At 43.7% G+C, this 14,742-nt stretch overlaps 1 protein-coding gene across 1 annotated transcript; it reads left to right on the top strand.

Moving 5' to 3' along the window:
• The first annotated feature begins 6,234 nt into the window (after nt 1–6,234).
• LOC139390821 (uncharacterized) lies at nt 6,235–14,153 on the top strand. The gene is made up of 7 exons (XM_071138220.1): nt 6,235–6,785; nt 6,924–8,484; nt 9,512–9,540; nt 9,903–10,031; nt 10,714–10,780; nt 13,118–13,225; nt 13,485–14,153. Exons 1-7 carry the CDS (start codon nt 6,505–6,507, stop codon nt 14,151–14,153), a joined length of 2,844 nt encoding a protein of 947 aa, XP_070994321.1. The 5' UTR covers nt 6,235–6,504.
• Nucleotides 14,154–14,742: the final 589 nt, after the last annotated feature.

The following is a 14,742-nucleotide window of genomic DNA, read 5'->3' as shown; positions in this document are numbered from 1 at the left end:
CACGACTGGCTCCCATCTGCTCCTCCCTCGATCCCCCTGGGTCCTGCCTCGCTCCCCGCTGGTCCTCCCAGTTTGCCCGTGGCCTGGTTCCTCCCTCTGATCCTGAAATAGTCCTTCCTTACACACTGCTAACTAGCTAAGTCCTTCCCCCACAACTCAAACTCAGTCCATTCTCAAAAAAAAAGCCTTCTTTTCTTCACTAGAGCCAATTGTGTTTTGAAAAAGTTAAAAAAAAAAAAACATCTGAGGCTTGACAACACAAGGTCACATTTGAGCCTGCGATTCCATGAATTACAGCACGTGCTCTTAAGGCGATCACTTCACTTGGATACTTAATCAGCAGCACATCTTTGACATTTTAGGTTTAACAACGTGGTTAATTCTTGAAGTAGCTCAAATGACTGATACAGGCACCGTCAGGCCAAATTCTCTTCCAATACTTCACTTGCTATTCAAATGAATAAGGCTTCACGTTTCATATCGTTCAAGTTTAGTAGATTTTTTCTCCGATTTTTTTTCTGACAAGCAGACAACTATCAGAACTTGTTCTTCAAGTCAAGTAAAAACAAAAACGTCTTGAAGTTGCTAAAACACGTCTGATAAATGGGACCATCACCCAACTTCCTTTCTTCAATTTGTTGTTGGCTGTTCTCAAAGGCATCATATCTTTTCACAAGGTATTAAGTCTTGAAACTTGCTTCCTACATTAACTTTCTACGATTGTCCTTACATGTAATCAACTATCAGCAGCTCCACATTCGTAATTTTAGGCTTAATAACAAAAACGTTGAAATGCATCTGATATTCACCTAACTCCTATTGCTGAATCTTATTCGGTATAAAATGTATTTCTTCCCGATATGTGATCAACTTGCAACACCACTTGAAGTTAGCTTAACTGCCTGAGACCACCGCCCAACGTCTACTATTCAAATATTTAGCTGGCTATTCGTATGAAGTCACAATTCTTCACAAGACCGTCTAGTAACGTGCATATTTAGCTTCGTATTCACAAGGCTTCACATGGTTATTTTCTTGAAACGTATTGTTCATTTTAGGAAAAAGATCAAATAGACACATTGAAGTAACTATACTGCCTCAGATAAATGGGAACGTCGTTCATATTCCATATGGTTATTGAATTGTAACTTGGTTCTTTCGATAACGCTTCTTATACAACCTGGTTATTTTCTGATCTTCGAAAATAACATTTGTAGCTTGATCTTCAGACAACTGCACCGAATCCCCAGGACATCCGTTTCTCCCTAATCGCCATTTTGAATCGGGCCTACAAGTGCGCCACAAGACCCGTCTTTTGTTTGGCAAACATTTTTAATAACATTTTCGCTATGTTACTTAGCTTAGAATTAATGCCGATGCCAGTTCAGTTGAACTAAGCATACTTCTGAGGTATATTAAGTAACCTCCGCTGCTAAAAATAAGACCCTGCCACCTAACGTTAATCTCGTTTTTGTGGCCACCATCTTGACTTTTGCCAACTGACACGTCAGAATTCAAAAATGTCCTTAGCTAGCGAGTTGCTATGACTTAACGTCACCTTGTTTGTTTTTAAACAAATACAAATGTACGATCCGTCGCTAGAAAGCGATAGATATAGATAGTAACAAATCTAGACGTCGAATGACAACTCAACAGCTAACGTTAGCTACAGTAGCATAGCTACATTATCTGGTCAACTTCACTTAGTTTCACACTACACTGCTGCTATTAAACATGTACTACTACAGTTAACCCTATCATTACGCACTACCCAAATAAAATAAGCAAAATACGCGATTCTGAAATTTCAAATAAAATCACAACGACCAGACAGCATCAACGCAGTGTTTAGAAGGGGTGGTTTGCTGACTGAATTTATAGTCTAGTTGTGATGCGGCTAACGTCACAATGCGAATACCTCCGACCTAGTGATTCTACGAAATAGGTCCAACTTTGTCGAGCCTTTATGAAATGACTACGTACTTTTACTTACACTTTGTTACTTCACCGTGAAACATAAGCTTACAAACCTATTCATTTTGATTTATGGTAAGGAAAAAAGGGGTTCGGAAGAAAGTAACTATGGGAGCACATCAAAATGTGCACTTTGCTTTCATCTCATCCATGAACCAACCTATTTATATAAACAGTTTCAAACTTGCCAACCATAATACAGTACTGTAAATATTCCCATTCTTTATTATAAATTCTACTAATTTCGTTGGTCACAGACGCTGCAGTTGGAAGAGTGAGTCAGTCATTCGACATTTTCAAATAACAACAGCTGACGTCAAAGCATTTGGTGCTCGGATGAATACAGAGCTAGATGTGAACAGTCCTTACAAACCGGATGAAACTGGAATTCACTCGTTCATTCTACCGGGTCTACTTCTCTTAACCAGCATTGCTGAAGTTGGATTTGACTGATTTCTGATATTGTGTCAAACGTCTTTGATTGTGTAGCCTACCAACCAAGGACTCTCACCCATATTTGAAACAAAATAACAACTACACATTTGCAGAAGAGCTAGATGACAACTGTGTGGGAGAAAAAAACAGTTTAATTGTCCTTTAACAAAAATAGGTGGACGAGCTGTAACATGACTGGCATTCAAAATATTACATCAGAACAAAACTCAAAATGGCTGCAGTAGCCCAGAACAAACCTGTGTGGTTTTATATGCTGGAAAAGTGATGATTATTCATGAAGCCAACATTGGCAGCAGCCAAACTAGATCCGTCAGCAGGTTTATTTGTGTCTTATAATCAGCTTTTTTAATGTGATATCTTGGCACAACAATCCGATTAAATAAAAGGGAGGAGAAAAAAAACGTAATTATTGAATTATCTGGGCCTATCTGTCTATTTAGACACCCAGTGATCAATATCTGCTAGCCAAGGGCATTTTGTGTCTTCAATCTAAAAGATAAAGCTGGAATCTTGAGAATCCAACAAAAGGCTCAGTTTGTGTCTGAGTGGAAAACTACTGCCTGGATCTGGAAGGCAGAGGAATGAGTTTGCATTCACCACCAGATGGCGCAAAGCTAATTCACAAAACCTTATGAGTCACTCGATTGTCAGACGTGTCATAATGAAGACCAAACTAGGAAAGGAATAGGAATATCATCCTTAAAAGAGAACAGTAGGCCCAGATGGCGCAGAGCCTATATTTGGTTCTGAGTAGAATTCAGTCTCCATCACACTTACGTCATCATCACAATGACATCAAGGGACAAACCCAGATTAATGTAGGAGGTTGATGAAGGAGAGTAGACTAAATAGGAAATATTATGGCATGGGCCTATATAATAGAGAAGATATAAGCAAAAATATAAAACAACAAGTCCAAAGGTCCTGGGAGAACTGCTGCTTCTCTGCAAGGTTCTTTGAACTAGATCGCACACAATACAATAGAACAGGCATTCATTTGGGTGGTGTCTGAACATGTACATTTCGAATGGCACAATCTGTCCTTATCTGTCGCTCCAGGCAAAAACACTATCAGTCAATGTGTTTTTATTTTTCAAGAGCAGGGCTGGGTAGCCTGCTGCTATCACCATTGATTATGAGTGTTGCCAGCCTTCCTTTAGGCAACTAATCTAATGATTGGTGAGAGTAGGGAGTGAAGTTCTGTCCTCTGGATGTTGCTAGTTTCAGCCTCTCGTGACCTCAACAGATGTAATGTAATCATGTCTTGTCTGGTGGGGGTTTAAACAGGATATAGTGTTTGTTTAGGCTTTGTTAAATTATATGCCTCTATTTACAGTAGCCTATTGTCATAGTATAGTGACTGCTTCAACAGCATTACATGTGAATTCACTTCTGTTACACATACCCTTGTTGGAAGTACAAGTTTGGGCTCACATTCAACCAGGTGGCAAGCTACAAAATGGCCCCCAGTCTGCATGTGTTTCATGTGTGACAGGCCCAGTGCTTCATTTGTAAATTGGGAGGTGCAGGAACAAAAAGTGAGCAAGAGAGGGTGGTGACCTGGGAAGCTCCGAGGTACCGGAACGCATAAGGGAAAAAAACACCTTTATAATAAAATGTTGCACGCATATCATCACATTTGAGTAGTGGCATTGAGCAGTAGACTAGAGGCACTTAGAGACGTTGCACACATGGGGAACATTTTAGTAGCCTAAGGTAAATGCTGCCATATTAAAAACGCATTTAATCATATTCATCATTGTTTTACATGACGAGACTTTGGCAGAATATTTTTTAATATCGCACAAATGATCGAAATGACATGCCACTTTGACACAGACAATCTGAGAATCTCAGATCAAACTGAGAGTCTTGAAACCATCAATAGTAGGCCTAGGTGTGTGGAGACATATTGTGGGCTACAATATGATTTTTTTAACCAGGTAGGCTAGTTGAGAAATAGGAAGCCGATTCTAGATTTAATTTGGGATTGGAGATGCCTAATGTTAGTCTGGAAGGAGAGTTTACAGTCTAACCAGACACCTAGGTATTTGTAGTTGTCCACATATTCTAAGTCAGAACCGTCCAGAGTAGTGATGCTGGATGGGCAGGCAGGTGCGGGCAGCGATCGGATGAAGAGCATGTATTTAGTGTTACTTGCATTTAAGAGCAGTTGGAGGCCACGGAAGGAGAGTTGTACCTGTACTTTATAAAACAAAATTTCGGTGTTGATCAAATATTTTGTTAGCCCACAGCAGACAGATTAGTCTTCTCTTTGCAGCAGGAACCATTTGCTTTCCAACCTGTGTTTTCCCGCGATTGTATTTGAGATATTGCGAAAGGCCTGTTTTGTCTGCATGCTGTTTGTTCCCTGGCAGATTTTCGTGAGTTCCCGACAGTAGGCTATGCCTTGTTATTGGGCTACACACAATCCAGAGCTAGGCTAATAAAAAACGAAAAAACTATTGATCCTCTGTGGCTAAATTATAGGCCTTTTCGCAGTGTAGTAGGCTACTATGAATTATTACATTTCTTTCTGAACAGACAGCAGTTATTCTATAACTTTGGCAAATGTATTTCAATTTATCAGGGGTGCTACAGCTCCTCCAGAACACTTTGCGCAGAGATTATTTTATAAAGAAATAAATGCACTTCTATAAAGAAGTGCAACCCTGGAGAGATGAGAGTTGCAGGGTCATGTCTATCAGAGCAGAAAGAGGGAGAGCGATCATAGAAAGTGCATCTCATTCTAGTTCTGTGAGAGATACAGGAGCGCTACTCACACTACTCACAAAGACGTGGCCACGTATTGTTCTCATCTCAAACATAGGTTACAATGTTATGTCTGGCCCAAAGGTGTACACATATTTTAAAGCACTACTTAAGTAGTTTTTTGGGGCATCTGTACTTTACTATTTATATTTTTGATTACTTTTACTTTAACTTCAGTACATTCCTAAAGAAAACAATGTACTTTTTACTCCTTACATTTTCCCTGACACCCAAATACTCGTTACATTTTGACTGCATAGCATGGCATGAAAATGTTCCAATTCACGCACTTATCAAGAGAACATCCCCGCTCATCCCCTGCCTCTGATTTGGTGGACTCACTAAACACAAATGCTTAATTTGTTATTATGTCAGTGATTTAGTGTGCCACTGACTATCCATCAATTTAAAAAACAAGAAAATGGTGCCGTCTGGTTTGCCTGATATAAGGATTTTGAAATGATTTATACTTTAACTTTTGATACTTAAGTATATTTTTGAAATTACATTTACATTTAATACTTAACTATATTTAAATAAAATACTTTTATGCTATTACCCAAGTAGTATTTTACTGGGTGGCTTTCCCTTTTACTTGAGTCATTTTTCTGTTTTAAGGTATCTTTACTTTAAATCATGTATGACAATTGGCTACTTTTTCCACCACTGACAAGGCCACTGATCCATAATAATCAATGATAATAGTCCTATAAGCACTGCAAGTGTGCCGCTAGAGGCCAAGGATAACCCCACACTTATAACAATAATCCACATCAATAGGATAAATGAACTGCACCAATGTTCTTGTTCCAGCTGTATCGGTTCGATCCTGTTCTGCATTCACGAGGACAATTGTCAGTCTCACGCTTTTAATTGGTTCGATGAAACACCATTACATCAGGATTCGATGTGGTTTGACTGATATTGAGTCAGGGATGTGGCAAAGCAAGTCAAACATATCCCTTCTACTGTCACGCAGCTATTCTAGAGTTGGAGGGCGAGGGAGACAGATGGATAGCAACAAGATGAGAGGCTAATAAACTGTCCAGAATAACTTAACAGCTGGATACTTAATTGAGATAATTACCTTCCCCTTTCAGCAGAAACAACTTTGGGTTCGTTAATTGGAAATATTTAAGATTTTTTTAAACCCAGATTTTAAAAAAATCATTTTGGACGTTTAGGCATTTGTGGTGTGCTTATCTAGCAGGACTTCTTATTAATTTCTCATTCAGACAGAACAGAAGTAACAAGGGTAACATGCTGACAGAGTGATGGTTGTTCATCTTCAGCTCTGGAGCTATGATCTCTGAGGCTGACAGACAGGGAGCAGTCAGACCCAAGAGGTCACCATCAGACGGACACAGGGATAGGGACAGGGACAGGGACTTCAGCCCCAGACGGAGATCAGAAGCTGACCAACACTATTTACAGGAGAGACATCAAGAGGGCATCAACGACCTCCCTGCAGGGAAGAGACAAATGATGGAGAAGTTTTTCACTCCTGTTCATAGTCCTCCTCCAGGTGGGATCACATCACAGAAGCACCGCCATCACCGGGATCAAGAAAGAGAGATACACAGGTAAGATCACTTTTGAGTTTCCCTTTCATTAAAGTTTCCTTTTTTAAACAGTAATGAGGAATGCACATGTGATGAAGTTTACAATTGAGTGTGGTAATTGGATGAATACATAATTACTACGTCATCTCTCCATATCAGCTACAGGAGGTCACGGGACAATGATACACGCAGCAGCGAACGCCACGTTCACCACCATCACCGTGGTAACCATTTCCAAGATGACCAGGAGCAATCCCATAGACGTCACCATCATCATCCTCAGCACCTTCATCATGACGACGAGATGTCGGACCACCACACCACAGTCACCCTCTCCAGAGCATCTTCCTCCTCCCTCTCATCTTCCGAATCGTCCTCCTCCGACTCTTCCATCGAATGGTCCGGCATTGACGACAAGTTCTCCCTGAAGCACGCCAGCCGGCCGCAGCATACCATGTCCTGCTCCAACATTGCAGGAGGACGACAGTTCCGGGAGGATGACAGTGAGCTGCAGGTGTATGCCACGGTCAAACAGGGGCAACTGCACGGAGGAGGAAGCCCTGGGACCAACCATCGGGCCCAGGGGAGGGGAGGACAAGAGCCCAGCTACTCCGAGCTCAACCGGGGCCACAGCCGCAGTGAAGAGGGGCTGCTGCAGAATACAGGCACTGACAGAGGGAAAGCACGGACACCCCCACACCTGAAGCACGGACCCCTCTACAAGACAGCCAGCCTGGGTCGTAGCCTGGCCTTCAGTGAAGAGGTCCTGGCTGGGCCAAAGAGGGCAGTGTCCTCGATCCAACTCCCCAGTAAAGGCATCCTGAAAAACAAGGAGGCGCCGCCGGACATCCGCAAGGCCAAATCCATGGAGGTGCTGTCCCCCCGTGTGGCAGGCAAGACAGCAGGGCCCAAGGGGAAGCAGGATGTGGAGGCTCTGAAGGATGCAGCCAGGCAGAGCATGGTGAAGGGGAAGATACAGTTCTCTGCCTTCCTGGATGAGATCACTAAACAGGTCATCAGCCCCGCCCGTCTCAATACTCTGGGGGTCCCTGTCGAGACTGTAGGACCGGGTCCAGCCAAAACCCCAGCATCCCCCAAATCTCAACTGAAAAGTCAGCCCCAGCTTCCCTTGAAAAAGCAGGGAGATGGGCAGGGGGAGGAGAGGGAGACGGTTGCTAAACCTAGGAAACTGAGGAATGACTCTGACACACGATCACGGAAAATATCTCTCCCTACAAAGTTTGGGTATGAAAGCAAGAACCACACTCCTCGTCTAGGCAGCCCCCCAACCCGCCACTCCAGCCAACCCTACCCGCCCCACCCACCGGCTGGCTATGAAGACCAACCGGCCTCCCTGCCTGACTTCCAGGGTCCTGTCGGTAATAGGCATGGACGGTATGGCTCCCTTCTTACAGACGGCACTGTCAGCTCCAGCCCTGAGCCCAGCCATCACAAACACCGGAGCTACAAACACCTTGACCAGAGCCACAGGTCCACCCATAGCCCACCTTCATCTCCACACACCCAGCAACCCCAGCTACCCCACCGCACCCCAATCCGCACACACTCCCCTCCTCCAGTGGCAGGGCCCGAGTCGGAGTCTCCCTCCAGCAAGTCTGACTCATCCCGGAACAGAGACCGAGACACGGCCAGCCCCAGCTCCGAGCAGAGCGACCGCCATAACCGATCAACCTACCGCTGGCGTCCAAAGCCACACAGGGTGAGTCTAACTGATGTCAACTACATATGTAGGGTCTGAATTTGAGCCAGTTTGCTACAGAAGGAAAATAATTCTGCATCAACAGGAAATGTGAATTATTATGTGGATTGTAATTAATGGACGTTTTTGTAGGGGTTGATACATTTTGCGTTAGGACAAATCAAGTCTGAAATTTCAAACGGAAATGACAGACTTTAAAAGCCATTTTAAAACTCAAATACACTATAAGTTTGCATTTCTTTCTGTGCAGGAAGATTCTCAGCAACAAAAGAGTGATCAAATTAAGATCTTACATCTATCTGTATGCTGGTGGAGTCGAGGGGTCTAAATACATACTATAGCTAGTAGGTCCTAGCTGTAGAGTTAGGTAAATCATGCATTCATGTAAATTAGGATTTGTCCCAAAGTTCTTTAAAGTTATTGAAGTTCAAACCACACAGGGAGTGTCAGTTAGTGCCCTAAACCACAAAGCAGCAGTTATATAAAGAGAACTCAATCGTCATCCTCTGTCTGTGACGCTTGTCCACAATTAACCACATTAGGTAACAGGTAACCTTTATAGGCAATGTGTTGCATTGGGAACAACACGCTACCCAACCCGAGACTGCCTGAGTGCCAGCTAGCACAGAGAGGGCCAGAGTAACCATGCTGTGGCTCTGACTTTATTAACCTCACTGACGCACAATCAATAGCTTTTCCTGGAGCGTGTGAACTTAAGTTCAATAATCAATTACTTTGGCTCTGTTATGTCCCTATCATTCTCTCTGCCCTTTTCATCTCTGTAAAAAAAACATTCCATTCAGTTTATGAAACTTTATTAGGAAGTGAAGAAACTGCATTGTACCTTGTCAAAGCTTCCAATAACAATATCCCTGATGTATATGGTAATGACAAATAATAATCAAAGGAAAAAACTGCACATGATAACATTACTAATACAACTAATATAACTGTACTGAAAGTTATTGAATTAGAAAATCATCAACATCTCTAATGGTCTCTTCTCTTCTGCTGTCTCTTTCCATAGGCCTTGACAGGTGACAAAGGCGAACTCCAGTGAGTGTGATTTTTCCCCTTCTTTCTCCCCTCTCCTCTCTGTTTATCAATACACTCTAAAGAGCATCCGTTTGATTGTGAAAGGTCACTGAATATGGATTCCACTAATGGCTTCTAGAGCTCTCTCACCACCTCTATCAGTAAAGATGGATGAAGAACAAGATGAAGGAGAAATGTGTGTAACGATGGTACAACGCACAGCGTGCAGTCTGGATTAACAAGGCTATGTGAAATGTAACATCTCTAGAGGCTGACCTGAGCTACATCCATAGCATCTAAAGTGCTAAAATGGCCTTAGGAAATGTGACTGCGCATTTTTGTAATACAATTCCATCTCCCATGACCCTTCTGTGTGTAAATAGGGCACTGCAGGAGGAGAATGCTGAGCTGCACCAGAACCTGATGCAAACAGTGGTCTGCATTGAGAGTCTGGAGGCGGAGCTAGCCAGGGCCAGGGAGGAGCTTAGCCACATGAAGGAGAAGTTCAAGAGGTCAGAGCTAATTATAATATGATGATGCTATAGTGTTATATAGTAAGATGATAACATGATGATGCTATAGTGTTATATAGTAACATGATAATATGATGATGCTATAGTGTTATATAGTAACATGATAATATGATGATGCTATAGTGTTATATAGTAACATGATAATATGATGAATCTATAGTGTTACACAGTAACATGATTAATTTGATGACGACTATAGTGTAAAGTGCGTCAATAGAAACAATAATCATTGTATAATACTGTAGTAACAATGCTTGCTCTTGTCCTCGTATGTCTTTGATGTGATTACAATACATCTGCCTCTCCCTTTTCAAGTTACCGTGAGCACCAGGGAAGGCATGCAGCACATCTAGGCATGGTCTTTGTGATTTACAGAGTAGACTTTATGAATGTCTCATTCTGTTGAACCTGTGAAATAGCCCTTTTTTGCCCTACATTTTTGTCCTGGAAGGCAAATTCCACTGATCAATAGCTTTGTGTGACTGATTGGTGTGGTTAAATTGAGTGGTTCTCTGCCTGCCATCTGTATGGTCTGATCTATTGTTAGGGTCAGAGGTCAGATGGCCTCATGACCAAGGACTTAGGGGTGGGTGGGTGGGGGTAATGGTATACAACATGAGCCCCAAATTCATAGCCGTGATGCTGTCTCTCTTTGCTACAGGCTCCAGGACACACACACAGGTACCCAGCACACCAACAGCCTTCTGGGGGAGAAACTGCACTCAGCGGTAAGAATTAGGTCAAACATGACAGACGGAGAGACAAAGACAGAGACGGAGAGAGAGAGACACTGAGATTATCTTATTTAGGGCCAGAACCTGACCAGGTAAAACTGTGGTCCCTGGTCTATAATCAAATCAAATGTATTTATATAGCCTGCTGTACAGAAACCCAGCCTAAAACCCCAAAACAGCAAGCAATGCAGGTGTAGAAGCACGGTGGCTAGGAAAAACTCCCTACAAAGGCCAAAACCTAGGAAGAAACCTAGAGAGGAACCAGGCTATGAGGGGTGGCCAGTCCTCTTCTGGCTGTGCCGGGTGGAGATTATAACAGAACATGGCCAAGATGTTCAAATGTTCATAAATGACCAGCATGGTCAAATAATAATAATCACAGTAGTTGTCGAGGGTGCAGCAAGTCAGCACCTCAGGGGTAAATGTCAGTTGGCTTTTCATAGCCGATAATTAAGAGTATCTCTACCACTCCTGCTGTCTCTAGAGATTTGAAAACAGCAGGTCTGGGACAGGTAGCACGTCCGGTGAACAGGTCAGGATTCCATAGCCGCAGGCAGAACAGTTGAAACTGGAGCAGCAGCACGGCCAGGTGGACTGGGGACAGCAAGGAGTCATCATGCCAGGTAGTCCTGAGGCATGGTCCTAGGGCTCAGGTCCTCCGAGAGAGAGAAAGAGAGAATTAGAGAGAGCATACTTAAATTCACACAGGACACCGGATAAGACAGGAGAAGTACTCCAGATATAACAAACTGACCCTAGCCCCCCGACACATAAACTACTGCAGCATAAATACTGGAGGCTGAGACAGTAAGGGTCAGGAGACACTGTGGCCCCATCCGATGCTATCCCCGGACAGGGCCAAACAGGAAGGATATAACCCCACCCACTTTGCCAAAGCACAGCCCCCACACCACTAGAGGGATATCTTCAACCACCAACTTACCATCCTGAGACAAGGCAGAGTATAGCCCACAAAGATCTCCGCCACGGCACAACCCAAGGGGGGGCTCCAACCCAGACAGGAAGATCACATCAGTGACTCAACCCACTCAAGTGACGCACCCCTCCTAGGGACGGCATGAAAGAACAAAAGTAAGCCAGTGACTCAGCCCCTGTAATAGGGTTAGAGGCAAATAATCCCAGTGGAAAGAGGGGAACCGGCCAGGCAGAGACAGCAAGGGCGGTTCGTTGCTCCAGAGCCTTTCCGTTCAACTTCACACTCCTGGGCCAGACTACACTCAATCATATGACCCACTGAAGAGATGAGTCTTCAGTAAAGACTTAAAGGTTGAGACCGAGTCTGCGTCTCTCACATGGGTAGGCAGACCGTTCCAAAAAAATGGAGCTCTATAGGAGAAAGCCCTGCCTCCAGCTGTTAGAAATTCTAGGGACAATTAGGAGGCCTGCGTCTTGTACGTGTAGGTATGTACGGCAGGACCAAATCAGAAAGATAGGTAGGAGCAAGCCCATGTAATGCTTTGTAGGTTAGCAGTAAAACCTTGAAATCAGCCCTTGCCTTGACAGGAAGTCAGTGTAGAGCGGCTAGCACTGGAGTAATATGATCACATTTTTTGGTTTCCCTTCCCGGTCGGGTGGTGCTCGGTGGTTGTTTTCACCGGCCTATTAGCTGCCACTGATTGTCTTTCCGCCCCCTCCTTGTATGTTTCTTGTTAGAACCTGATTGTGAATGATTAGTTGGGCTTTATTAGCCTGTTTCTTTGTGCGGGATTAATTATTGTGACCTTCGGTTCTGTAGTAGAGGAACGTGTTTGTTCCTGGTCGTGTATTTCGGTTGTACTATTTTCGTCCCCCGTGTTTGGGGCAGTTTGGTTGTGAGCACCCTGTGTTGCGTTTTGTGCATTAAAGAGCACAGCATTGCACTCTCTGTTTCCTGCGTCTGACTCCACACCCGCGACACCCGGAGCGTTACAGTAGAGCATTGCAGTAGTCTAACCTAGAAGTAACAAATGCATGGATTAATTTTTCTGCATCATTTTTGGAATGTTACGTAGATGGAAAAAAGCTGTCCTTGAAACAGTCTTGATATGTTCGTCAAAAGAGAGATCAGGGTCCAGAGTAACGCCAAATTCGTTTTTTCATATGGTTAAGAAAGACTCCTGCCACTATATAAACTCATACCCCCACCCAGGTATAGAAACATGTCCTTCTCCCTCTCTGTCACCTCTACAACACACAGTGTTGTGTTGACTGATGTCCTCTGCTCTGTTCTGTCCTTGAAGACTGAGAGCACAATTAGTACTACTGTTATACCATCTCTAGAACAAACTGTAGTGAATATGTTGAGTCATGTACTCTCCTCTATCCCTGCAGACTGAGAGCCTTAGCTCTGAGAGGAAGTATATGGTGCAGCGTATCGCCCATCTCAGCACAGAGCTGGAGCAGGCCAACGCCACCATCGCCTCTCTGGAGAACATCAATGTGAGCACAGCACCATCTACTGAGCAATACATGAACCAAAACGCACATTTAGATTAGTTTACATACTGGCAACAGAAAGAGTGGTGGAAAATCAATATGATGATTTTGTATTTGTAAAGTTGATAGTGGCCGTACATGAAAAGACTATCCATAATCTCCTCAACTCATGTTCAGCTCATCATTTCTTCTACCTCATCTACTGGTTTCTCTATGTCTGTTGTATTGTATGAACTGATAGGATGTCTGTGCTGTCCTCCAGGTTCCCTGTCTGATCAAGGAGCTCATAGAGAAGCACTTTGACTCTGGAGATACTGTCAAGCAGTTCCTGAAGAACGCCTTGAAAACCGGCCAATCCACAAGCGACATCCAATCACCCGCTACAAAACTGGAGCAGAAGCCGTCTGATTGGTCAGGTGCAGGACTCAGGGAGTTTGAGGCGGGTCCACAAAAGGTCACTGCTTTTATGCCCTGGAAGCAGGAGGAGGGGTTTGGGGTGATAGGTCAGACAGGAAATGAGGATTCTCGCCCGATGAGTCCCCCTTTCTCCGTCGCTGACATCAGTATGGCTATCTATAAGAAACTAGCTGCCAGCCAAGCAGCAAGACAGCCCCGGCCTTCCAACTACCAACCTCACACTGACACCCCTCCCAACCCCTACCCTCTGGTGGAGTTGGGAACAGGGGGTGCAGAAGGTGCATGGGAGGAGGGTTACCTTGTGCCTGCTGTCAAGGGGGGCGTGGCAGTTGCAGGGAGAGCAGCTGAGAGTAAGCAGGGTGCTGTTGTTGATGTGTCCTATCTGACGGCCCAGAGGGTTCTGGATGACTTCATGCACCAGCTGACACACCCAGAGGATGGGAGCGGAGGTGGGGAGAGGGGGCACAAGGCCAACGGGGGAGGGGGAACAGCTGAAGAGAGGGGGGCGGAGTGAAAGGAACCTATGAATTGCTGTAATTATAACCTTATATTACATAGGCTAGGATTGTTCAAGATGTGATAGTTTGTTTGTGATGGTTTGGGGCCTGTAGTTCTGCATTTATTTAACATTTTAATGTCACTATACATTTGAGTGATGGCATTGTAAATATTACTTTCTGTTTCTTTCCCAAAGGTACTGTGGTGCAGTGGTAAAGAAAGTATTAGACTTAAACAGTTAATTGACATATATACAGAATATAATTATTGATCCAAATTTGCAATGTGGTACAGTCCCTCCTTTTCCTTATGAAGTGATGCAGAATTGAACGTTTTTTTTGTTAATGTCTAGACAGTGGGTAGAATTTTCTATTTTATAACAATGACCGCTATTTTGTAAGCTCCAGTAAGCCAATGAAGTAACCTTCATATCTGAATAACATCGATCCAGCTGCCATTAACGTATTACCCACTGTGTTTTGGGCTATCATGTCACATGACCTAGAGTTTAACCTTCATTTTAAGCCTTTCCAGAAATGAGAATTACACCAACTATGAAAGCAATTGTCTGAGGATGGTGTTGGACAATGATGCTGGACCATCTG

This window comes from Oncorhynchus clarkii, chromosome 31 (assembly GCF_045791955.1).
Source record: "Oncorhynchus clarkii lewisi isolate Uvic-CL-2024 chromosome 31, UVic_Ocla_1.0, whole genome shotgun sequence".
NCBI classification, from domain to species: Eukaryota; Metazoa; Chordata; class Actinopteri; order Salmoniformes; family Salmonidae; genus Oncorhynchus; species Oncorhynchus clarkii.
This window is presented reverse-complemented; position numbering and strand designations above follow the sequence as displayed.

Excerpts from the sequence above, each read along its gene's own strand:
- LOC139390821 (XM_071138220.1), top strand. The coding sequence starts at position 6,505 with ATGATCTCTGAGGCTGACAGACAGGGAGCAGTCAGACCCAAGAGGTCA. Across the intron at positions 10,781-13,117 it reads GGGAGAAACTGCACTCAGCG|ACTGAGAGCCTTAGCTCTGA; the intron begins GTAAGAATTAGG and ends CTATCCCTGCAG. Across the intron at positions 13,226-13,484 it reads CCTCTCTGGAGAACATCAAT|GTTCCCTGTCTGATCAAGGA; the intron begins GTGAGCACAGCA and ends GCTGTCCTCCAG.